This window comes from Malania oleifera, chromosome 13 (assembly GCF_029873635.1).
Source record: "Malania oleifera isolate guangnan ecotype guangnan chromosome 13, ASM2987363v1, whole genome shotgun sequence".
Taxonomy (NCBI): Eukaryota; Viridiplantae; Streptophyta; class Magnoliopsida; order Santalales; family Ximeniaceae; genus Malania; species Malania oleifera.
Window position 1 is genome coordinate 54,651,084 of NC_080429.1, and position 24,911 is coordinate 54,675,994.

General features: G+C 36.7%; 1 protein-coding gene across 2 annotated transcripts in view; it reads right to left on the reverse strand.

Annotated features, from left to right (window-relative positions):
• The window catches only part of LOC131146289 (formin-like protein 20), a 52,271-nt gene extending 27,565 nt beyond the window's left edge, over positions 1-24,706 (reverse strand). The window contains exons 1-11 of one of the 2 annotated variants that reach the window (XM_058095772.1): positions 24,018-24,706; positions 22,186-22,889; positions 21,881-22,102; positions 19,318-21,803; positions 18,794-18,926; positions 14,670-14,741; positions 12,748-12,846; positions 12,406-12,447; positions 4,300-4,380; positions 4,165-4,215; positions 3,999-4,080 (exon numbers count right to left, since the gene is read on the reverse strand). In XM_058095772.1, coding sequence (XP_057951755.1) covers positions 3,999-4,080; positions 4,165-4,215; positions 4,300-4,380; positions 12,406-12,447; positions 12,748-12,846; positions 14,670-14,741; positions 18,794-18,926; positions 19,318-21,803; positions 21,881-22,102; positions 22,186-22,889; positions 24,018-24,090 — 4,045 coding nt within the window. In that variant the 5' untranslated portion in view covers positions 24,091-24,706. Of the gene's footprint in view, positions 1-3,998; positions 4,081-4,164; positions 4,216-4,299; positions 4,381-12,405; positions 12,448-12,747; positions 12,869-14,669; positions 14,742-18,793; positions 18,927-19,317; positions 21,804-21,880; positions 22,103-22,185; positions 22,890-24,017 lie in introns of those variants that run through there. The other variant, XM_058095773.1, reaches the window with a different exon arrangement.
• Positions 24,707-24,911: the final 205 nt, after the last annotated feature.

Consider the following 24,911-nt stretch of genomic DNA (forward strand, 5'->3'; position numbering starts at 1 on the left):
GCGAGATCCAAAAAGATCAAAGAAGCACTTCATGGGCTAATTCAAGATATTTGGGCTTATTCAAAAACGGGACACTCCAAGCTTGGCCCAAACAAGGATGAAGGCTTAATAAATTTAATCCATGTTTTGGATGAAGCTAATCTTGCTTAGTGGCTGTAATCTCCTTATTAATGGTGTGCTAGTCAATTAAGAGATTTGACTTTTGACCTTTTGTCTTTACATTTAATTTGTAATTTGTAAGACAACTTAGCTTGCATGGGATTTTAGTAAGTTGTGAGAGTCATTAAATGTGTCTAGTAAGTTGGTATATTTAATGTCCTTGTCTCCCATGTTTGTGTGGGAATTGCTATGTATTTAATGTTTTTGTCTCCCATGTCTGTGTGGGAATTGTTAAGTGTTTATCATCCTTGTCCCCCATGCTAGCTATATATATAGCCATTGTAAGAGCTAAATTATTCATTGAATAGAAATCAAGAAAAGTGAGGATTTGTTTCTTCTTTGGTTCTTTAGAGAACTTGCGAACTTATCAAGGATTCTTCCTTGTGGCGTTCAAATTTTATACCTTCGGTTCATGATTAATCTATAATCATTGGGTCGGGATTTGTTACTTTATACTTACGGTTCACGTTTCATTTATAAACGTTGGGTCGGAGTTTCCTATCAAAATCTGAATTTTAGCTTTCTTGGGCAAGCATTCCAACATTGTTTGCTGGGTCTCAACGCGTGTCGATTGAGGTTCGCATCATTCCTGCCTCTGACAACATCATAGAAACAGCAGCCCTTAAAAGAGACAGCGATATAAGCCCAAAGAAAGCCAAGTATTAACTCCTGTTGTAAATAAATCCCACAGATAATCTCTTCCCTGTAAAAATTCTAGCATTCCTTTCCATCTGAATTCCCAAAACACAGCCCCAAGAATCTCCCAGCCTTTTAAGCACCTTACCCTTCCCAAAACCAGCAAAAGTAATAGTCAACATATCTTCCACTGAATTTTGACAGACCCATAATTCTCTGAACATCCAAAAAGAGATTCACAAGTTCTAAACAAAAGAACTGCAAATAAAAAAATAAAACACACCCTATGAACTACTGAACAAATAAAACACAATTCCAGTGACAGAGCTTTATAAGGTCTCCTACCCTGCAGCAGGTTCTTGGTGTTAACTATATTAAGGACAGCCATCCAAACAAAATCCTTTATCCAAGAAGGAAATTTGGCCTTCCCAAAAACCTGATAGAAAGGAAAGATTGCACTAATCTTAATAAGATGATAAAAGAAAGACTAACAAGAATACTCCTGCAAAGAATCTAAACACAAAAACTCTACCATCACTGTCTCCGTATTCTTCAGTAAAATGAGTAATGAGGACAGCTCCTCCAACTGTCTATCATTAAAATCCCTTCCAAATTCAAAATCTCAAGGAAAGGAATCCCTCTTGAGAAAAAGAAAGAGAGGAAATCACATCACTATGACGGGAAGAGATGCAAGAAAAAGAAGAAGATAATGCAGCCCCACCAAACATCTTCCCAAAACGTAATACAATCACCTCTCCCCCATCGAAATTCTGTCAAAGGAAGAAAGGAAGGATAAACCTGATAAATGAACCTCCAAAGACACTCAGAAGAGTTTCTAACACCCCAATAAGCATCCCACCCATTATTTTGTAAAACCCTATTTACTCTTTATGACTATGTGCCAAAAGGAATTCACTTCTAAGGGAAACCCTCCAAAAACATTTAGCCAAGAGGGATTTCCAGACACAAAATTTCCAAGACCCAACCCTCCTTCTATAGACCTACAGACCACCTCCCACCTCACCAAATGATCTCTCCTCAGGCCTATGCCTGAACAAAGAAAATCCCTTAATCTTCTCTAAGTTATGAGCTACCCTTCCTGGAATCCTAAGGAAGGAAAAACCTGAGAAATAAACCTCCAAGGACTCTCAGAAGAGTTTCTAACACCCCAGTAAGCATCTCACCAATTATTTTGTAAAATTCTCTTTACTCTCTATGCGCCAAAGGGAATTCACTTCCAAGGGAAACCTCCACAACCATTTAGCCAAGAGGGATTTCCAGCCACAAAATCTCCAAGACCAAACCCTCCTTCCTACAGACCACCTCCCACCTAACCAAATGATCTCACCTCAGGCCTACACTTGACCAAAGAAAATCCCTCAAACTTCTCTAAGTTATGAGCTACCCTTCCTGGAATCCTAAATAGGGATAAAAATACAGCAGGATAGTAGAAAGGCTGGTCTGAATAAGAGTAATTCTAATACCCCATTATTTTGTAAGACCCTATTTACTCTTTATGACTCTGTGCCAACGAGAATTCACTTCCAAGGGAAACCTCCACAACAATTTAGCTAAGAGGGATTTCCAGACACAAAATCTCCAAGACCCAACCCTACTTCTATAGACCAACAGACCACCTCCCACCTAACCATATGATCTCTCCTCAGGCCTAGGCCAGACCAAAGAAAATTCCTCAATCTTCTCTTAGTTATGAGCTACCCTTCCTGGATACAGCAGGATAGTTGAAAGGCTGGTCTGAATAAGAGTAATTCTACTTCCTCATTTTACCATTAGCCACCTTGTGAATGAATTAAGAATTGCAGTTCTCTCTAACTCCTTAACTCGTTCTTCAATCTCACTATCCTCACTCTCTCTCCTCTTCAGAAAGAGCCTCCTCAATGATTCTCTTATATAATTACACCTCATTTGCTCATTAGCCACCTTATGAATGAATTTAGAATTGCAGTTTTCTACCTCCAACTCCTCAACTCCTTAGCTCCTTAAGAAGATTCTCTAGGTCATTTTCAATCTCACAATCCTCACTCTCCTCCTCAGAAAGAGCCTCCTCAATCTCTTACCTATCCAACACACTCAACTTGCTCAAAATGCTCCCGTTTAAAACTCTTAAAACACCCCCAAATAAATCTAGATTCCAGTTTTTAGTTCCTATTTCAACCCTATAAGCTTCTTCATAAATCTAAAACCTTCCCAACAAACAACATCACAACTCAACTAAATATGATGCTCCCATGCAAGCTCCCTAATGTGAAAAGTTTTTATAATTTAAAGGTTAGGTATGGAATACATAATAGAAACCATTGAAATGATGGGTCTAATTACATAAATATAAAAATAAATCAATAAATAAATTATATAGGTATTCATACTAACAATGAAATATAACTAACCCAACTGAATTTGGGGACAAAAGATCCGAAAGTTTACCTAGCACCCACCCAAATTGAGTCAATTTGAGTGGATTTTCCCACCTTGCTATTTAAAAGTAAAAAAAAAAAAAAAATTCACCATTCACTATGCGTTTTTTTCTTTTTAGAAGTGCCTTTCTTCATTTTTCAAAAATATATTTTTAAAATTCAATAAGGCTCACCATTAGAGTTCATATTAACCCACACAAAACACTTTTGTCGGTTAAATTCCATTTTATTTTTAATATATTTGAGAGTTGAATAATTAAGTATTTTTCTTGTTAATTTTAGAACAAATACATGAAAGCAAGTCTCCATTCATCAGTAAGAATGTAACATCCACGCCTGAAGATTATGAATCCTAATCAAAGAAATACTCACCAAGCATGGAGGCATGGAGGTAATGAAAGAAAATACTACATCCAGCAGCCATTAGCCAGGATATGCCCTCTTCATTATGCATTAGGAATGCATACATTTATATATGCTCCCAAAATAAATTTAATCTCAACTATTTCAACCCAAGCAAGCATAAGCAAAAGTAATCTACAAGCATTGATCAATCAAATGAAGAGGAAAAAAAAAAACCCCTTCACTTGAGGAAAATCTCATCAAAATAACAAGGACTTGGGTAGTGATAAAATTTATGGTTGAACCCATGTCCTCTTAAATCAAGACAGAATAAAATCTTCCAACATGCTACATACTAAGAAATGAGGTTGATTCAAAGCTTCATAATATTTAAAAGAGAGAGAAAAAAAAAAAAGGAGTTCCTACCCCTTGCGGTTCCTTGGTTCAATGTATTGCCCAGATAAAGAATTCTCTTCATTATTTCCTTTAACTTGTGGGAATTTCGAACCTAAAATATCCAGTAAAAAGAAGCTACATTAAAAGGTTTTATAAAGCAACTGCATGGAAGGTGTTATTATAAATTCTGTCTTACCTCCTCACATGCTGCATTTACAGTGTTCAAACTCTTTCTAAAATCTGTAATCTGCAATGTGGTCAAGAATAAGACAACTAAATTAAACAGTTAATAAATTCATCAAATCAACAGAAAATGCAGATACCACCAAACCTGAGACCGAAATTGAATCTTGAAAGAAAACACTCTCAATTTTGACTCCACCCGCGGCACTTTCATCAATTCCATAAAGAACTGAACATAAATACATATGATAAATAAACCATACATCAAGAAGAGGACACCAAATAGGCAAATAAGAAAATAAATTAAGAGCCATCAAATGGTAATGATGTGCTAATGAGATAATTAAGTATGGACCACATGCAAGATCAAAAGCTCAACAAATTTAACTGAGTTGCAAAAGAAATTGTCAGAACACCAATAATAACATCATGGACCATCACCACCATCAACAATTCAACCGATCTAATAAGATTAAGATCTCAACATTTCATTTATTGCTAAGACTTTCATGGTTTCAATTCTTTTCTTCCAGCTATTAATGCAACATAATCATCATTGGAATTCAATATTGCTAAGTATTTTCAACCCTTTGTTTCTTTTCCTCCAAGCTCCAGCTAATAATGCAAAAATTAGGGTCACAGAACTTTCTCAACAAATTTCCTTAACATTCTTTCTATACAGAGCTCTGTACTCTTGACAAGTAGATATTCAGTGTGAGAGTCAAATATGGTTGCAGGAAAACATGCTCGCAAACTTAAATTAATTATCTCGGTCCAAAACAATTAGTTCTGTCAACAGCCACATACCAAACAATAAAGAGCGTACCATCGATAATGAACTGATATGGATGCAGAATTTGGCTGGAGATGCCATGCTGACATGACATGACAACGATGCAGGCACAGGGATAATGTTCTGATATGACAGACAGAGATGTCATATGACTTTTTCTTGAGGAGGGGGCCGGAAGAATCTTCAAGTTATCACCAGCAACCAGAACCATTCATCATTGTTGTTGTTGCAGACTAACCTCTCCACCCTTTCTCTTCCTCTTCCCCTCCTTATTTGTCAATCAATTTATGTTTACCCTGCGTTTGGGAACTTGGATTTCAGACCTTTAAATTTGGATTTGGGTTGATTCGAATAAGATACAATGCAAAATTGTACTGTATTTGTCCCAACCATGGGAATCCAAATCCAAGGCTTGAAATCCATGCTCCCAAATACAGCATTGGTTTTGTTTAAAGGAAGGGAAGTTGCTTATAACAGTAAAATAAACCCCTAATGTTCTATATTAATAATCTAAACACATAACTTGCTACTGTTTTTTTTTTTTTTTGGGATGTTTAAAAAAAACACAAAGACATAGTAGATAAAGGAGAATTTACAACCTATATGAGGACAGGTAGTCCAAAAAGAACAAAAGAACTAACCCAGAAACCCCTCTTCAAACCCTTTCCATTCAAGTTCACCAAGCATTTTTAATTAGTAGCTCTCTCTGGCCCTTCTTCGCTTTTCTTTACCACCATCAAGACGAACTTCATTACCTTCCAGATTAGGATAGTTGTAAATCCATCTCAATCAATCAATCAATTGTTGTGCTTCTAAATCCTTCCCCAAATCTGCCCCACAGGGGTAGGCAAAATTCCATCCATACACTCTAGCTTATTATCCATACCACCATCCCCAAAAATAGGAATCCCCTCCAAAGCTTCCATCTAAGATGGAAGCAAATACAATAAATCCCCAAGTAAATTAGAAGATTTATATCCATATTGTTCCCAAATTTCATCCAAAAGCAACCCCCTCATCACAGTCAAAACTCACTAAGGACTTCACTATCATTATCCAAGAGATCCTCCCATTTCTTCTTCTCCTTCCCTATGCTTTCCCTCTCGCTAATTACACCCCTCTGAGCATTTGGATCTTCTACCATACATAACTTTTCGCCTGATCAGAAGAGCTTCTCTTTTCAATTCTTTCGCTCATTTCCACAACCACCTGAACTGCCTTCTAAGCACACCTTTTCTCCCATAAACTTATCCGATTTACTCCCCATATTAAAAGAATTCCCCAGAGAACCATCATTTTTTCCTTTGAAATTACTAGCACCAGCTTCTAGGTCCTTTTACCCCCCCCCCCCCTTTCTATCAATGCAAACACTTTGGACTCGGTTGTTTTTCTTTCCTCTGCAAATTTGCTCTGACTCTATTCTGGTCGTCAAATACTTTTGTCCTTCAAACTTAGCTGGACAGGAATCTCTTCCCAGTGAAGACGAGTTATCTGCCTGCCTTTTCTCCGTCTCTGAACCACAGGTAACCATCATTTTTTCCTTTGGATTTATTAGCACCAGCTTCTAGGTCTTTCGTAATAACCCCCCCCCCCCCCCCCCTCCAATCAACAGCAAACACTTTGGACTCACTTGTTTTTCTTTCCTCTGCAAATTTTCTCTGACTCTATTCTTGTCTTCACAGACTTTTGTCCTTCAAACTTAGCTGGACTGGAATCTCTTCCCAGTGAAGATGAGGTATCTGCCTGCGCTTTCTCCATCTGTGAACCAGAAGATAAGAGGTTAACTTGCTCCTGCGAAGGAGCAGAATCCATAGGCTGCATATTTAAATTTTGTTTTCCCTAATATTTGGGGCTGATTGGTATCAGGTCCAAACTGCTGAGCCTGAGATAAATGGACCAGCTGTGGATTAGCTTAGTGGGCCTGAGTTGAAGGCCCATTTCTATTTACTAGATCTGATAAAATACTACCCAAAAGCTGGCCCAGATTCTGTGAAATATTAACAACACCCAGCCCCGCCCATTCCAAGCTCACGTCATTCCCCTTGGATTTGCAGGTCACAACCCTATTCCTTGCACAACCCATCCCTTTCCACTCTTTCTTCTCCACATGATCATCATTTGAAAAAAACCCTAGCCGCATCTGGATGTACAGCAGAATTAACAGTCAGCAATGCATAACCAGGCCTCACGACTGGCATTGCACACCCAGACCAATCACAGACATTATTACTTCCCGTCGTCACCAGCTTGATCCACAAGCAATTAGTTTTCTATAGTCCTTTGTCAATAACAGAAACAACTGCGCCAAATTCCTTGGCCATGCAAAAACACTCGGGCACAAATCCTCCCCATCCCTTTCCTTCAGATCCTCCAGGCTCCAGGTACAAGACCAAATATCACTTACCTTTCCAAGCGTGACAACCCTTCCACGAACCACTTTACCAATGATGAAGATAATCTCATCCATTGATTACATTTAGGGTTCCACTCCAGCCCAAAGAGACTTTCCCTTTCCCATTCTATTCAGCCTTGGATCGAAGGTCTTCCCTTTCATCAGGACCAAACGTCTGTGCAATTCTCTTCTTTCATGACCTACAGCCACCATAGTGATGCACTAAACCAGGGAGAAGAAGGGAATAGAAGTTGCAAAGGGATAAAGGACATGTTTTCCCAAAAATGACCTGCATGTTAACAATTTTATCTGCCCAAACCAACAAATTACTTTTCTAACAAGCCCTTAACAATATATTTCCAACCCCTCATGCCAGTTTATTTTCCTAAAAACTATAACCGAACTTTAAGATTATTTTAAAAAATGAGAAAAGAAGAACATTCCTTCAACTTTAGTATGTTTTTTCTTTTATTGAGAGAGAGAGAGAGAGAGAGAGAGAGACTTCAACTTCAAGTTATAATGAAGAATTCCCATACTACAACCACCACTATCACGCCTTATGTCCCGCTAAGGCCCCTCCACATGGGGATTAAGCTATATGAATCATTTTCCACCATTCCATGTAATCTATGGCAACATCCTTATAAAGTTGGAGTTCTAACAAGTGGACTTACCATCTTGATCAAATTTATTGTTAGCCTACCCCTCCCCCTCCTAAAACCTCTAATATCAACTAAATCATTCTTTCTAACTAGAGCAATATTTGGTCTATGTTGCAAATGCTCAAAGTATCTAAGCCACCTTTCCTTTATCATCTGCATACAAAAACTTATTAGGATGAGCCCATCCTCATAATACCTTTTAAAATTTTCAGTTTTGCTAGATTAACTTTTTGGACATTTTGTTTCTTAATTGTCCAACATTCTGGACAATATAGCATAATTGTTTTTATGGTCAACTCCTCAAATAGAACTTTCCTTTTATTTTAGAAGTATCCTACAATCAAAACCTACTGGAAACACCATTTCATTTTACCGAACTTGCTTTTTAACTTTATCTATAGCATCTTTAATTTTTCCTTTTGCACATATGAATACAACATAGTGAAATCTACTAGTAATAGGGCTTTCTTGACCATTATGTTCAATACTTTCTCCATCATTCCTCAAAATACAAAAATTGCATTTCAAGTATTGTGCTACTTCCATTTATCTTGAAACCTCTAGATTCTAAAACCTAAAGTTTCACTTCACAATTCCAACTAGGATTGGACTCCACCTCGAGTTTCATACATCAAGACAATATCATCCACAAACAACATAAATTTTGGAACCTCGGTTTGGATGTGTATAGTCAGCAGCCCATCCATTGACTAAACTATAAAAACACCCAATGCACGAGGCTCCCACACCATTGGAGCATGATGTACAGTCTTACCTCCACACTTTTCTGCGACTAGTGCATCTGACCTTTAGGTTTGGATGTAATACCTTTTCCACCAATTCAAGGCTCAAGCTCAAGCTCAAGCTCATCCATGACTAAAGCAAAATAAAAATCTAAATACACTCACTTGACTTACAATTATCGTGAATGAAAATTCCTTATTTTCTCTAAATAGTCCTAACACAACTACCCTGTCACATATATGCTCAACAACACCCATATACCTAATACCCACTCCCTTCTCTTCTAGCTCCCACCACAAAGTTTGCATAAATACCCATTATAGGCTCTCTCTTGGCCAATAAAAACCATGTGCAAATCCCTCATTCTTTTCCTAAATATTTCCATTAATCTTCATTATAAATACATAGCCTTCAAAGTTGATTTCTTGAGCATAAAAACAAATGATTTTTTCTAAAATTCTTATTTCTAACCATAGACATTGTTCAATTACCCTTTCCTAAAGTTCCATTATATGACTCACAAGTTTAATTCTATGATAATTACAACAAATTAGAATATTTATATAATTCTATCATTTTTTAAAGGGACTACAGTGCTTTTCCTCCATTAATTTGGCATTTAATTAGTTTTTGTAATTTTGTTAAATAAACTAATCGACCATTATCACCTCATTATCTCCCAAGCATTTCTAAACTTTGAATGTCATCTAATCCTACAATTTTTTTCCATTTTTTCATCTTTTTTTACGCATACATAACTTGATATACTCTAATTTTACTAAGTAGAAATATTTTTTTCCTTATTTATCAATTCTAAGTTTGGGACTTCTAATTGATTTACATTAACTCGCTTATTACAATAAGCTCACTATCTTTCTTGTATGCCATCTTTAACTTGGACAATATCATCCTGTGACACATTTGGCATTACCTAAATTACCTAAGTATCTATGCCTTCTTTCCCTAGCCTTACCTAGTTTTACACTTCCTCCACATCTCTAGTACTTAGTCTAGTGCACAATTTATTATATGCTCTAAGCTTAACTTCACTTACAATGTTTTTGCCCTTTTTTTCTTGCCTCTTCGCACTTCTCAACATTCTCTCTAGTCCCATTGTTTCCTCTGTTTAAAACCACACTTTTGTGTTTAAAATGTTTCTTGGACAACCTCGTCCCACAACCCTCTTTACTAGTGTGACTTGCTTTGCTCTCAACTAGAACTTATTTCCATATATTTCTAATAGAACTAGCCATACCATTTCAAAGGGAGTTTGTGCCTATGTTATCTTCTATTGCCCAGCAACATACATTTATCATTTTATCTTTAAACTTTATTATATATTCTTGCTCTAGTTCCACAACCTAATTCTCTCACAGCGAACTACTTTACCCGCTCACTTCCATTTTTTTATACATATATCTAAACTAGCAACCTATGTTGTACAGTTAAGCCCTCACCTTTAAAAAATTTGCAGTCCTTACACTGTTACACAATAGTCAATCAACCATAGTAGTTAAGGAAACACATGACTTTTATTAGGCACTCTCTTGAGAATTATTCTCTAAAAATTCCAACCTATTCTTCCAATCCCTATTTAAATCCTGAAAAGCTTCTCTGAAAATTCCAAACCCAATACACCATAAAGATCTTTTCCCACACCAAATACAAATTCAACTTCTTCCTGAAAAAAATCCGTGCTCTGCATTTCAACTAAAGACCCCATAAAACTGCATACTTACCACACTTCCGAAAACTGCGTACCGAACAATTTATTCCATATTTTCCATGCAAAATCACAATGCAGAAAGAGGTGAGAGGCTGTTTCAGAATTCCTATATTCTATATAAGAACAAACAGTGTAAATCACTTTGTAGAAAAAAGCATCCTAATCTTTTAAAAGTAACATTCCTAAAAGAAATAAAATTTTATACTTCATATGGAAGCGAAAATTGTGTAAATCATTTTTTGTGCGCAAAAATATCCTTATCTTTTCAATGTAAGACCAAATATTCCTTAAAAAATATTAAATCTATGGTATGAAGTAATTCAACAAAAATTTGATAAAATTACATTTAGAATGTCTAGAAGTGACCTTTTAAAGTTACAAGAAAAAACTTTCATTTGTTTGAAAAATAAAATAAAGTAAACAGTATTTACATATCCATATCTATATCTATACTATAAATTAATAAAAATACAAATAGTATAACCCATTTTATGGAAAAAAATATCTTTATGTATTAAAAGACAATATTCCTAAAAGAAAATAAACTCAACCAAAATTTGATAAATTACATTTATAATATCTGTTTTGGATAAGCTAAATATTAGAACCTAAAGAAACATTGACTAAAAAACAAACTAAACTAGCAATATGTATGCACATCATATATAAAAGTACAAATACTAAAAATTATTTTGCAGACCAAAAAAAAAAAAACTTCATTATCATTTAAAAATAAAACATTGAATTTCGGAAAAAAAAAAAACTAAATTCAAGAAAAATTAGATAAACATTTAAATTTTTTATTTCAAATAGATTAAAATTTGAACCTAAAAAAATCCATTTAATTAAAAAATAAAATAAATATAATGGTACTATAAATACTGAATAAAAGGTATATCCCAAAATAAATAGGTTATTACTCTAACGTCTTCTAAAATTATTGTGAAATGTCTAACATCATTTAGACAAATAATATAACTTCTGAAGAAAAAATTCTAGAAATAAAATTATTTACCTAGAAGTATAATAAAACATATTTGAAATTTACAAAACTCATTTGTTGATCATAAGTTAACAAAAAATTATAATTATAAAAATTTTTGAGTAGAAAATTACAATTTAGAAATTGCAATAAACTTATTAATAGTTTCATTGAAAGAAGTCATATATTGAGATTTTTTACAAAAACAAGAATTAATAAACATAACTCATTTCACACGACGCATTACAACATTATTATCATATCATGTCCTATATTTAAAATATTTTCTTGTCCCTACATCTACATTGTGTGTCATAATAGTATCTCATGTCTACGTTTGTATTTTATAGTTTTAAACAAAATATGAAATTTTCTAATAACTTTGAACATTCATACTTTATTATTTGTAAACTAAATTATAACAATATATTATTAATTTTTTTTTATATTCATACTTTAATATCTGCAAACTAAATTATGAAAATATATTATTAATTTTTTTTAAAAATGTATCTAAACCTTATTAAGAATTATAAAAACATTTTACATTCTATAATTCACATGCAATAACGTGCAACACGTGGCATTTACTAGTAGCAAAAAAAAGTATCAAATTTAAATACAAATTAACAATAATGTTACAAAAGTATAACAAATTATTGCATCAAAGAAACAATCTTGACTTAAATGTAGTCACGCACATAAATTAGACAGCATTGCAGTTTATAATTGCATGGAACTAAGACTAGGCCAATTTAACTTCAAGTACCCTTGTACATTGACCAAGGTGACCAGCATAGCAATTATTCACAAATCTAACAGGCAAAGCACTTGCAATCCCCCAACCAAAAAAAAAAAAAACACAGATTCACAAAGTGCGGAAGTTCCTTAAAGAACTTTGTCATCAATACACGCAAAAAAACAAATTGCTGGTTAAAATAGAACAGTTGCAGACCTGTTCACACTTTCCCAGATTCTCCTTGTCACCAGTATAGCCCTAAACAATAAAAAAATTAGAACAATCACAGCTAGAAGAAGAAGATGATCATGATGATGATGATGATGAAGAAAAGAAACAAATACAGTAAAAATTGTACTAATAAATTGAAAACACTTCTATCTTAGAACAATCGCAACTAAAAGAAGAAGAAAATGATGAGAGAAACAAAAATAGCAAAAACCATACTAGTATTTTTTAAGCAAAAATACAAAGCAGAGACCCTATTCCATGTGAAAAGTAATCATGGAATAGCTGACAGAATGTAAAACAGAATCAAGCTTTGTTTCATTGAGTCACCTTAAGAAGTTCCATCTCCTCTTTAGTTGGACAAAATTTTATAAGGTTCTCCACTTGATCAACATCCAAAATTGACTCATCCATTGCCAGTGCTGCTGCCTGGGAATCATCACACTGTCAGCTAATATCAAATATAACCAACATTTAGTAAACAAAGTATGATTCCTAAAATCCAAAAAACAAGATGTCAGCAAACAGAATATTTTCAAATTATTATACATGGACAAAAAACAAGAATTTGTTTTGTAGAAAAAGAACATATTAAGAAAGGAGAATGTACAAAGGGGATGAAAAATCTTCGAAGAGCACAAAAGAAACAGAAAAGGCTAATACAAGGAGAAAAAGAGGAGATATAAAGACTACAAATGCATACTCCAGTAAACCAAAAAAAAAAAGGCTAAAATAAAAACATCAAGCAAACAACAGCTCAGCTCTTCAGTGACTATTGACCAGCTTCCCATCCAGCCAACAATATGCTCCATATGAAGTGATTGTTCACTGAAAATACACCGTTCAACAATTGACACGGAATTATAGGCCCCCAGAAAAGCTACATTCAGGTCGCACAATACAAACCAGTAAACTAGTACAGATTGTGTCCACATAAATAGACATGTTATTCCAACCCTGAGTTTATTAGTTGTCTTACTGTCTCCACCGTCTACAACCCACAAAACTGTGGCTGGCCCATCCAACCCAAGTTTTTTTTTAACCAGATCTCTTCATTTGCTGTTGTCTATAACTACATTTTTTCCACGCTGTAATTACTATAATAAAACAGAAACACTTTCAAAAAAAAAAAACAGCAGGATGGCTCAGGTGTTGTTTTGGGAAAAGAGACACTATTTGGCTTCTCTTTGGTGTGTGCAACACGGAAATTTTAAGGGGGTGAGCTTTTCTGATATTCAGCACAATTGGCGCTATGCATTGAAGTGTTAGTTTGTGATGGTTTTGTTTCCTCTTTTGTTCTTTAGTCTGCAGTAGGAGTGAGCATAATTCTGTTAAAACCGAATTAACCAAGCAAATTCGGTCGTTTCAATTTGGTTAAAAATTTATTCGGCTCAATTTTCATTTTCGTTGAGTTTCGGTTTTCGGTTCAGTTTTTGGGTTCGGTTAGTTTGGTTAACCGAATATCATAAATTAATAATAAATAATTATATATATTATATATTAAAATATTTTATATATTATTTATATACTAAAATTTTATTTTATTTTTAAATATTATATATATTAAATTTTTCTATATATTATTTATATTTTATATAAATTAAAATATTAAATCGGTTAAAATCAGTTAACCGATCTAACCGAAATTTGGTTCAGTCAGTTTTGAATTTGGTTAAATATGGAATTTCAGTCAGTTCGGTTAATGAGATTTTTTAACCAAATTTTTTGGTTAATTAACCGAATAAAACGAACCAATCGAATGCTCACCCCTAGTCTGTAGGTTGTTCATTTGTGTTTTCTACCTAGATTTTCCAGACTTTGTTAAGGAGATGTCTTATTCTCCGAGATGTATATTTTTATTCTATTAATGAATTCTTCTTTTATTATCCAAAAAAACAAAAATAGCAAGATGGATCTACAACTCGAGGCCATGTACAAATGTGAAGATTTATTTCCACATTGTCTAGAACTAGATTATATAGATAGAAAATATTTTTATAGAATTCACTGTTCAATTCATTTTTGAGATTTTCTTTTTTGTTAGATTAATTTATCTTTTTAATTTCCACAGCCCACCCCCTCCACGTCAAACAAATCCCTCTTCATCCTCAGAATATGCAAGGCTCCCACAGCACATGTCCAAACCATGTCAAATGATTTTACCTTACGATCTATTTCAAAAAGAATATTCATGCCTATATGTACACGATGGCAAAATAAATTAATGAAGTACTTGACCATATCTAGCTTACCATCATATCTGGAAGAGGCATCTTAACTTTTGTGAGCATAATTTCAGTGTTATTGGCCCTTCTCAACTCAATCTGCAGCCATAAAAACGCATTTATCAATAAGAAGGTAAAGCAGAAACAGTACTCACAAAGTCTTAAATATCTTGTTGCAATTACAACACTAAGCATGTAGCTAATATCTATTGCAAGTCATCATTGACAAAGGATGACAACAATATGCACAATATTACTACAAACAATTAAAAATCATACCAAAAAATAAGCATAAGGCAAGGCTGTGCCAGTGAAAGAAAAATTGTATAAACAAAGATATTTATTAAGATGTTTGGTATTACTGTAAAAAATTTCAGAAATGAAAACCAAAAACAAAAGCCAAAAACTAGAAACAAAAACTAGCAACCTGTTTGGTTTTTGTTTATAAAACTAGAACAAATTAAAAAATTAATTAAAAAATGTTCATTTTCACCTTTAAATCAAATAATATTATTAAATATGATTGAAATAATAAAATTGCAAAATAATACACATTAAAAAAATGTTATCATAAATATTCAAATTATTATAATTATTTTACTTAATTGTTAGATTTTCAAATTTTACTTTACAATAAAAATTATGTTGGACAAGACAATTCAAAAATAGTAAAAAAATATTGTAATTAGCTTTATTATTATTTTTTGAAATTTATGTATTTAAATTCATATGATCATTTTATTTTTATTTTTATTTTGAAGTGTATAAAATGAATGATTTAATCCAAAATAACTATTTCTAAATATTAAAATTTCTGATAATGGATTACCAAAAGAACTGGAAGCCATAAAATTTGGTTTTCATTTTTTTCGCAAACAATAGAAAACCGACAGTGGAAACATAAAATTGGCAACATAAACAAATGCATTTATATAATTTGTTTCGTCACAGTGCAAAAACAGAAACAGGAAATGGAAAACAACAACGATATCAAACAAGCCCTAAGAGAATAAAGAAGACACAAAAAAAAGCATAAAGCATCCACCAAGTTTTCAAATCAAAGTTGTCAAATCGACATTCAAATTGTGAATTGAGATCCTAAATCAAGAATCGAATTGAAGACTCTAGCATTGTGCTCCAAGAAAGAAAGAGACAAACTCTCCAAAAGAAGAGGACAATCCAAATATAACAAACAAGTTGTTCCAAATACCCCAAGAATAAAATAATGCAAAAATAAACAAGAGCAAGTTTCCCCTCATACTGGAAGAGTGCACTAATACATCAGGAGATACTGCCTTTTCAGCTCTCTTCTCTTAAGCAAATCATTAGCATTGATTTTGTTGAGGGTTGCAAAGCATTAATTTTTAGAAGGTACATTGGTCTTCCAATAAAAGAATGTAATGGAAAATGAAGATCACTACGAACATGAGTCGAATTCATAGTTGTAAAATCGACATTCGTTTTTGGAAAAATATATGGTTGGGGAATGTTGTTTTGGCCACCTCTTTTCCTCATTTATTTTGTTTGAGCTGAAGGCAAAATGATCTCATTGATTCTTTTATTGTAGATTCGGGTGGTCCACTACCTTGTTGGGATTTTTGTTTTAGGAGAGCCTTGAATGATAGGGAAACTATTAAATTATGTTCTTTGTTGGTTATGTTGAACAATGGTAGGAGGTCTTCTGAAGATGATAGCCGATCTTGGTTGTTGGATTCCTAGGGTGTTTTTTTGTGTAAAACTTTCTTTGATTTCTTGGTCGGTACCAATCATTCCTTACACTCTACAAAGTAATCTGGAAAGTCAAAATACCCCATAAAATCAAAGTGTTTCTTTGGTTGGTTGTGCTTAATAGAATAAATACCAATGACTTGCTGCAGATGAGGAGACCACTGAAGGCTTTATCCCCTGATATACGTATGCTTTGTTTTGATTGTTCAGAATTTGTTTCTCATTTTTCTTGCATTGTGATTTCGCATGGAAGGTTTGGAATAAGTTAATTATTTTGGAGAAAGGTGGGTTTGTCCGAGAACAATAGAGTTCTTGACAATATCTTTTGTGGGGGTTTGGAAGGAGGAAGGAAGTTATTGCTTTATGGAATTGTTCTTTTTTTGCAGTTCTATGGGGCTTGTGGAAGGAACGTAATCTTCGTATTTTTTCAGGGAAGAAGACTCCATATTGGTTGGAGTGGGAGAAAGTGCTTTTTATGGCTTCTTTGTGGTGTGTGGGCAATGGAAATTTTAAGGGGATATGTTTGACAGATGTTCAGCGGGGTTAGAAGCCCCTTCTAAGGGTGTGCTGATTTGAGTTTGCTGTTTTTTGTGTTTTCCCTTTTTTTGTTTTGTTTTTCCAGGGATTCTCAGATTTCGTTAAGAAGATGTCTTCTCTCTTGATTGTACATTCTTTCTTTATCTAATGAATTTCTTTTTCTATCAAAAAAAAAAAACCTTTAGCTAGATGAAATATGGATGAAGAATCTTAGCAGAAAAGTCGAACAGTAAAATTACAAAATTCTGTGCATTATAATCATCAGTATGTGGCATATGACATACATAAAAGAAGAAAGGACATGAGAGATAGGGTAAAATTATCTTCTTCTCCTCTCTCTTATACTAATATTGTAATAGGAACACTTGCAGGCTAAACTACTCTGCACCCCCTAAAGCTGGACTATAAATATCAAATAGTCCAAGTATGTTAAGTAAGAACTCACAACTTGAAACTAACCCTTATTATCCAATTAAAAAACTCCACTCAAGGTACAAAAAGTTGAAACAAATACCTCTAAAATTTCTCACACACAAATTGACTATGACCTTAAATCTGTTTGGTATTCTCAACACAATTTGATGCTATATGAACAGACAACATGGCTATTGGCTACCACAATACAACCCTATAAGAAGAGTAAACCATGTTCTTCCATGCTGCAGCTACAAGAGTTTCACACCACCACACGTACAGTAATCCATTGCCATGTATTTCACTCAGCACTTGAGAACACTAAAAATTTGTTTCATTCTCAAGCGGAAACAAGCTGTGTTTGACATGTTGAAACTTGCTCATTCATAAAACAAGCTCTCAAATTAAAAATGATTTTTGGACTACCAACACAATTTCTATCTCAGAAATCATTTGGGGGTTTAATATTCAAATAATTTTAAAATAATTATATGACATGTTGTCAACAAATAATTTGGACAAGTCACATCCATACATAGCGATCCAGTTCATAATTCATGTGTGTGTGCACGCAGACATGTTAAGATTATTCATGAGACTATATATATGTCTATTTAAGAGCAAAGTCACATGCCTGTGAGCAAGCCAGGTCACAAACCTACAAAACCAAGCCTAGCCTAGCTCAAACTTGGCTCATTTAATAAATAAGCTTCAAAATTAAGCTCACAAGCCCATTAATCTTGACAAGCAACCCTGAATGCTCCATTACCAAGCTAAGCTTTGAGTGGCACACAAGCTGCTTCATTCATACACTAGGTTGACATTCCAAAAAAGATGTTAAAACTACTCAATCAGAACCTGATAATGGGTACGTGATAATGTCTCTCCCACAGGCCACAACAAATCATATCCTATAGCTTTCCTCATGTTTTTCCTTCTTTTTTTTTTCATTTTGGTAAAATTTTTAGAGCTCTATTCGAATAACAAAAAATACACACACATTTTGTCCAGTTCCAAGGTTGAATAGACATGTGCAGTCTACACATCAACTAAGACCATCAATCTCAATGGTCAATATATTACTAGAACTGGACCAAGTGGTTTGCCTCCAACCACTCTATACTTCGCTCTTCATCTTTGCCTATATCTGATATAATTATGGATACTCCATGCTCAAATATAAAATGGGACTCTTGGGATCTCAATGCATCAGCAGAGGAAGCATGTAATATAAAATCACAAAAAGCTGAAATTTTTCAATAAAATGTGCAAAGTACTGATTCTCCTGTTCCTTCTTTTATTATGTTTGATAAAGGATAAGAATCAGTAAGAAATGCAGGTTCCTAAAGAGATAAAAATGCACAAAATATGTAGTAACCCAAATAACTAAGGCAAATAATGTGCACCCATCAACATTTACCTCTGCAAACATGATATTTCAAAGACAACACAATAAATCTATATTAAATTACCAGATGAACTTTGTCAGTTTTAGATCCAACTGACTTCCGCCGTCCTCCAGATTTACCTCCCGGACCATCACCTGACTTTGGCACAGTGGCAGAGAAAAGAGACTCTAGTTCTGACACATCAAATTCTGGCGCACTAGGATTAAAGGCCACTGTATGAGCGACTAATATGGGAATAATGTTTTAAAAAACTAGAACAAGAATAATTAATGAAAATTCACTATTTTGAACATACATGCACAAGCATAAATATAAATAAGGAAAATTCAAAAGGAATTCATGCATAAAATGCACACAAGCATGCATATATATACACACACAGATGCACATATACAACATATTTAAATGAGAATCTGGATGATATTTTTTAAAATAGAATACCAAAAAACTATACACTAAAATATAGTTAACACACCATGGCATGCATATAAGCAAAAAATGTTCATGAGAAAAAATGTCCATGCCAAAGACACAACCGCTTGTTTCATTGTAGACATAAATGAAATCAGCAAGAGAAGTTACAATACGTTTGAGGCTCGCCATATCTTTGCAATTCGTCCCATAAGCTTCCTTGCAATGCCCTTGTTACCTTGCTCCAGTGCAGCGGCTTTAAGGAGGATCTTCGAGGTGCAGTAGCTGGTGAAGGGCGTGAAATCCCACGCCCTCTTCCCAAAGGCAAGCCTCTTGTATCAGCTGCTGAGCTTGGCCCTTTGACACCGAATGGTGGTGGTGGAGGAGGTGCACCACCAGGAGGTCGAGGTGGAGCAGGAAGGCTAGGTGCACGGGCTCCTGGAGGAGGCGGTGGAGGTGGAGCTCCGTGCAATGGAGGAGGAGGTGGAGGCGGTCCCCTGTTCGTTAGTGGTGGTGGAGGTGGTGGCACTCCACGCATGGAAGGAGGGGAAGGTGGCGGCGCTGCACCCATGGGAGGAGGTGGTGGAGGCGGCACTCCATATGCGGGAAGTGGTGGTGGAGGTGGCGCTCCATGCATGGGAGGAGGTGGTGGAGGTGGTGCTCCACGCATGGAAGGGGTTGGCGGGGGTGGGGCTGGTGAGGATGATGATCCATGTGTTGGAGGAGGAGGTGGTGGAGGTGGGGCTCCATGCAGCGGAGGAGGTGGCGGGGGTGGAACTCCATAGCGTGGAGGTGGAGGTGGCGGAGGCAGGGCTCCATGCACTGGAGGAGGTGGAGGTGGAGGTGGTGGTGGAGCTCCATGTTTTGCAGGTGGCAATGGTGGTGGTGGTGGTGGTGGGGCCCCACGTGTTGGAGTAGCTGGTGGTGGTGATGGAACTCCATATAGTGGAGGAGGTGGGGGCGGAGGTGGGGCTCCACGTATGGGAATAGGTGCTGCTACTGATGGGGATGGGGTTGGCAGTGGCTGGACTCTATGCACTGGAGGAGGTGGTGGAGGTGGTGGTGGGGGTGGAAAGGAATGGATGCTAACTGAACCAGGTTTTGATGCAACAGATGCACTTGGGAGAGGAGGAGGAGGAGGAGGTGGTGGTGGTGGTGGTTGTGGTGCTATTGGGGATCTAGTACTTAACACAGCAGCAAGAGCATTTGAACTCCAAGGGAGTGGAGGCGGTGGTGGAGGTGAAACCATCCCAATATTCTGCCTATCAAACAAAATAGACGGTGTAGAGAGAGGGGGAGGAGAGGGGGGAGGAGGTGCTCCTAGAGGAGCAGCCCAATATGATGTAGACGGAGGAGGTGGAGGAGCAGGTGGAGGGGCTGTACCAGCAACAGGAGAATGAATAGGTGGAGGTGGTGGCGGAGGGGACAAAGATGCCAACCCATCCTGCAATGATGCGGCTAACGGTGAGGCAAGCTTAAAGGAAGAGGCATACAATGACAACCCAAAAGAGGGAGGAGGAGGAGGAGGTGGTGGTGGTGGTGGTGGTGGTGGTGGTGGTGGTGGTGGTGGTGGTGGTGATTGGGGGGCCTGAGTTTGTCCTACACATGGCTGTGCTGCAGAAGGAGATTGTAAGGAAGAAGCACATGAAGAAGTAGATGGATCGGGGGGGTTTACAACTGGCTGCAAACAAGATTGTGCTGGTGGCTGAGTCACATGGAATGATGGAGCAGAAGACAGCTGCTGGGAAGTAGCAGACTCTGGTACAGAGACCAGAGGCTTTGTATAACCCACCTCATGACCAGCTATTTCAGGCGCATCTTCTCTAGGATCCTTAGCAGTACAAACAGCAGTAACAGAAGAAGCCTTCATATTGCTGCCTGCACTAGAATCCTTTTTCGGAGCACTGACTAAAAGAGCAGGTGGAGCGCTGTTATACCTTGATGGTGGATATGATATATGCATTGAATTAGTGTAAGAACCTTTATTAGGAGGAATCCACCTAGATACTGTTGGTTTTGATTTTGTTAATTTTGCTACTGCACCCTGGGGCTCTTGTTTTTTTTGTTTGGTTGCAACAGGATCCACAGCTGATTTTATGTTTGAAGCAGGCTGTTTCTTTGGTACAAGAGGCAGCAGTTTTTCAGACTTTTGTCTGCTAACATCGGCGCCTGATTTTTCCTGCAAAACCTTGGATTCTATCTTCTGCATAGATGTGACATCTCTATCAAGCTTATTCTCCATTTCTTCTAACTTGCTACCCTCTGCTTTAGTTTCTATATTTCTAAGCACATCAGAATTCACTACAGTATAGTCCAACTTGTTATAACTCTCATCCAAACCAGTGTCCCTCACTGCATGAAGATTAGAATCCACCTTCCCATCCTGTCTAAGACTCCCATCATCTGATGCACAATCTTGAAATGTATGAGGTTCCAAAGCTTCCTTCCAAACTTCTTTATGATTTCCCTCATCTGTCTTATGGTCACGAATGATATGAGTATCAGAGTCACCCTTTCCTTCCTGCCCATCCACCACATTGCTGAATATCTCTTCAACCTCAAAAAACTCTTCTGGTGAAGCAGCTTCTGTCTCATTTGTATCTTCCCTTGCCACTTCTGTGGTGACACGAGAGATAACAGCATTGGTGTCCAAAAAAAGTACCTGATGCAGATATGTGTATGCATTCAATTCCTAGATATTCAGAAGAGGAAATTGACAAAGAGAGGACAATAACCTACCTCAGCCTTAAAGTCCTTTGGGAACTGGTCCTTTGCATCCCATAAAACATCAACTTCATCACGGCTGAGCATCAATGCATTTGATCGCACAAATGCTGTGTGGAACATAACTCTGAACATCATTTCCTCACGTATCAAATCTTCATCCAGATGGATGCACTCAATAACAACGTCCCCTTGAACACGGCAATGAATATCTATTTTTATTAGCGTACACTCCGCCTGCAACAATTGATCGTACGGGAATCTTAAGAAATATTGGTCAATTCATCTCTTAGATTACGAATTTGTGAACTGGGTATTACCTGTGGGTAGTGGTGAATAAGTTTTTTGTTCTTTGAAGTGGAAAATAGAAGCTTAGAACTTCTGTTTGCTACTGTTGAAGAGTCCTGACCATAAATGCGAACTACTGGCCTGCAACCTCTCCCCCCATCAAACAGGGGAAGAACTCTAAGCATAACACAATCTAAAATCAGAGGTGTATCTGATGGAGGCCAATCTGAACCCATATTTCTTCTGGAAATGTACTGAAGATATCTCAGCTGGGAAGGCTGTGGGTTTAAAGGAGAAAGAAGATGAAGAAGCTCCCGTGGAGCTTGCTTGTAGACCATTTCAAGAGTCTTCTGCTCCCCATTGTACTGTTTTCTGTATAGAAGAAGACCTGCAAGCATGAAGGCAAGCACAGGCCACCCTCCTCTTTCACAGTGCATTAATAGCACATTTTGTTGCCCCTCCAAAGACAGCCAGCTTTCACTGGACCGCAGGAAGTGGTGGATCATCTCCAATGGCAGCAGAGGACACCCCTCATATTGACGAGGGTAATCCATAACTGTCATGTCATACTGAGACAATATGTCAGAAATCTGGCTCCTCCTCTCCCCTTCTCTGAAGTTAAACACCATAAAAGAAGCATCAGGAAAGTGGTCCTGCAGCTGTGCCACAATGCCACCCATGTAGACCTTGTACTCATCTTCATCCAGGATATCAGTCGAGAAGCAACAATCAAACACTGCAAAATATGAAAGAAATAGATATGAGAAGCAAAACAATAATTATAAAACCAAAACAGTAAGCTATTTGAACTAAAGAAAATCCTTAAAAGAAGTGCAATAATTGGACATTCATATCAAATTTGGTTCATGAAATGCATCAAGGTTGAAATGGAATTTAATAAAGCCTTGAATGAAGACCATGTAGAATAGATCAATTTCTATTCCTCCATGTTATTACATCCCATTCCTACATACCAAGTATATATATAGCAAGTGATTCATTTAGCTTAAAAGGCTTGTGAGATAAAGTTAAGAATAAACTTGCAATTCTTGAAACGTAAACCTAACAAAATCCACCATGCTTTGGTGCGCACCCACACTGCAAATCAAACCTCTATTTCACACAGCTGATAAGAAAGTGTCATTGTATGAAAGAATACACAAGGGTTCACTAGAAGACTAAATGCCACGTGCAAAAAACCTCTGTATTTCTGCTCCTTGTAAAAACCCAAATGTGTAGATCAGAACGTTGTGGTTAAATGACGAGTTTCTGACAATATCTTCTCCCTCAGAACCCCCAGAAAAGCTCGCACACAAACCAGGCTGCAAGAATTTGGAGAGAGAGAGAGAGAGAGAAGAAACTGGAGATTGTTGCAATCATATAATTGACCAGAAACACAGTCCAAATCTCTCACCAGAAGTAGTTCGTCAGGTTTGCTGCTGATTTCGTACGCTGATTTCTTGTACAGAAAACCATTTACCATTCTAAGCTTAGCTCAGGTCGGTACCACACACCACCGAGAGGAAGTAAACAGACAATTTTTCCAACGTTCTCCCAATTAGGTTATAGAGCGTAGCTAGAACAGATTTCCCCAAAGTAAATTTAAAAAAAAAATTGAAAAAAAAAAAAGAAAAAAAGAAGAACTTCAATCAAAGCCGGAAACTGTTGAATGATGCCCCAAGCCGAAACGTAGATGGCAAACTTCAATAATGTAGCCTAGAAATTAGAAATTAGGAATTATACAAATCTTTTCAGAAGATGAATCAATTACAAATTACACAAAGCCTTCACATTCAAGATTAAATGAATCGTTATCTATAGTGGTTCACAAATTTGAAGGGGAAAGGTGGAGGTGGGGGCGTACCATAAACCCTCTCGGAGATCTCGAGAAGCCGATCTGGCGGCTTCCGATAAAAGAATCTTCTGAACAGCGCCATCTGATGGCGCTGTTTCTCCCCCGATCAGATCCAAATCGTTGATTAGGTGCACCCCCAACGCGATCAAAGTAACCCAAAATTTTGCAACGGATCTCGCGAGCCCAATCCAATTCAACCGCGGCAGCTAAATCAATTAAACCAATTCCCCCTCTTCACAAATTAAGAAATCAAGGAAGACCCAGAATTTCAGAAATCAGCCAGGAGCTGAGGAACGATAAATCGATCCCAAAAAATAGCAAATTCAGAAAAGGAGGAAAGGATACAGAAGGCAATTAAGAATGAAAATTGAAGATAGAGTAGAAGTGAGAGTTGATGCTAGGGTTTGCAGGTAAGAGGAGCGAAAGGGATGGTGGTGATGGTGGCGATGATGAGGAGGTACGAACGATCGTTCCAGGGAGAGAGAGAGAGAGAGAGAGAGAGAGAGAGAGAGAGAGAGAGAGAAACGGAGTGGACTGAGGAAAGGGGGAAGAGAGTCTTTTAAGACCTGGAAGCTTTAGGTGGCTGGGTCGATGGACATGGGAGAACACGTGGCCACCTTCGTCCAGATTAATACACGACAGGGAGCATCAGAAGAGAGAGAAAAAGAGCGAGGGGAGAGAGAGAGAGGGAGAGAGAGAGAGAGAGAGAGAGTTTGGACAAGGGGAAATGCGTAGGGAAAGGCGCAGGGGGGACCACATGAGGGGAGAGGGAGAGGGAGAGGGAGTAACTTTGATGAATATAATGTTTTGATTTGGTTGGGGGATGGGATTTGGTTTGGTAATGGTTTAGTGATGTGTTTTAAATTTAACTGCGAAGAGTATTGAATGGCATTTAGATCAACT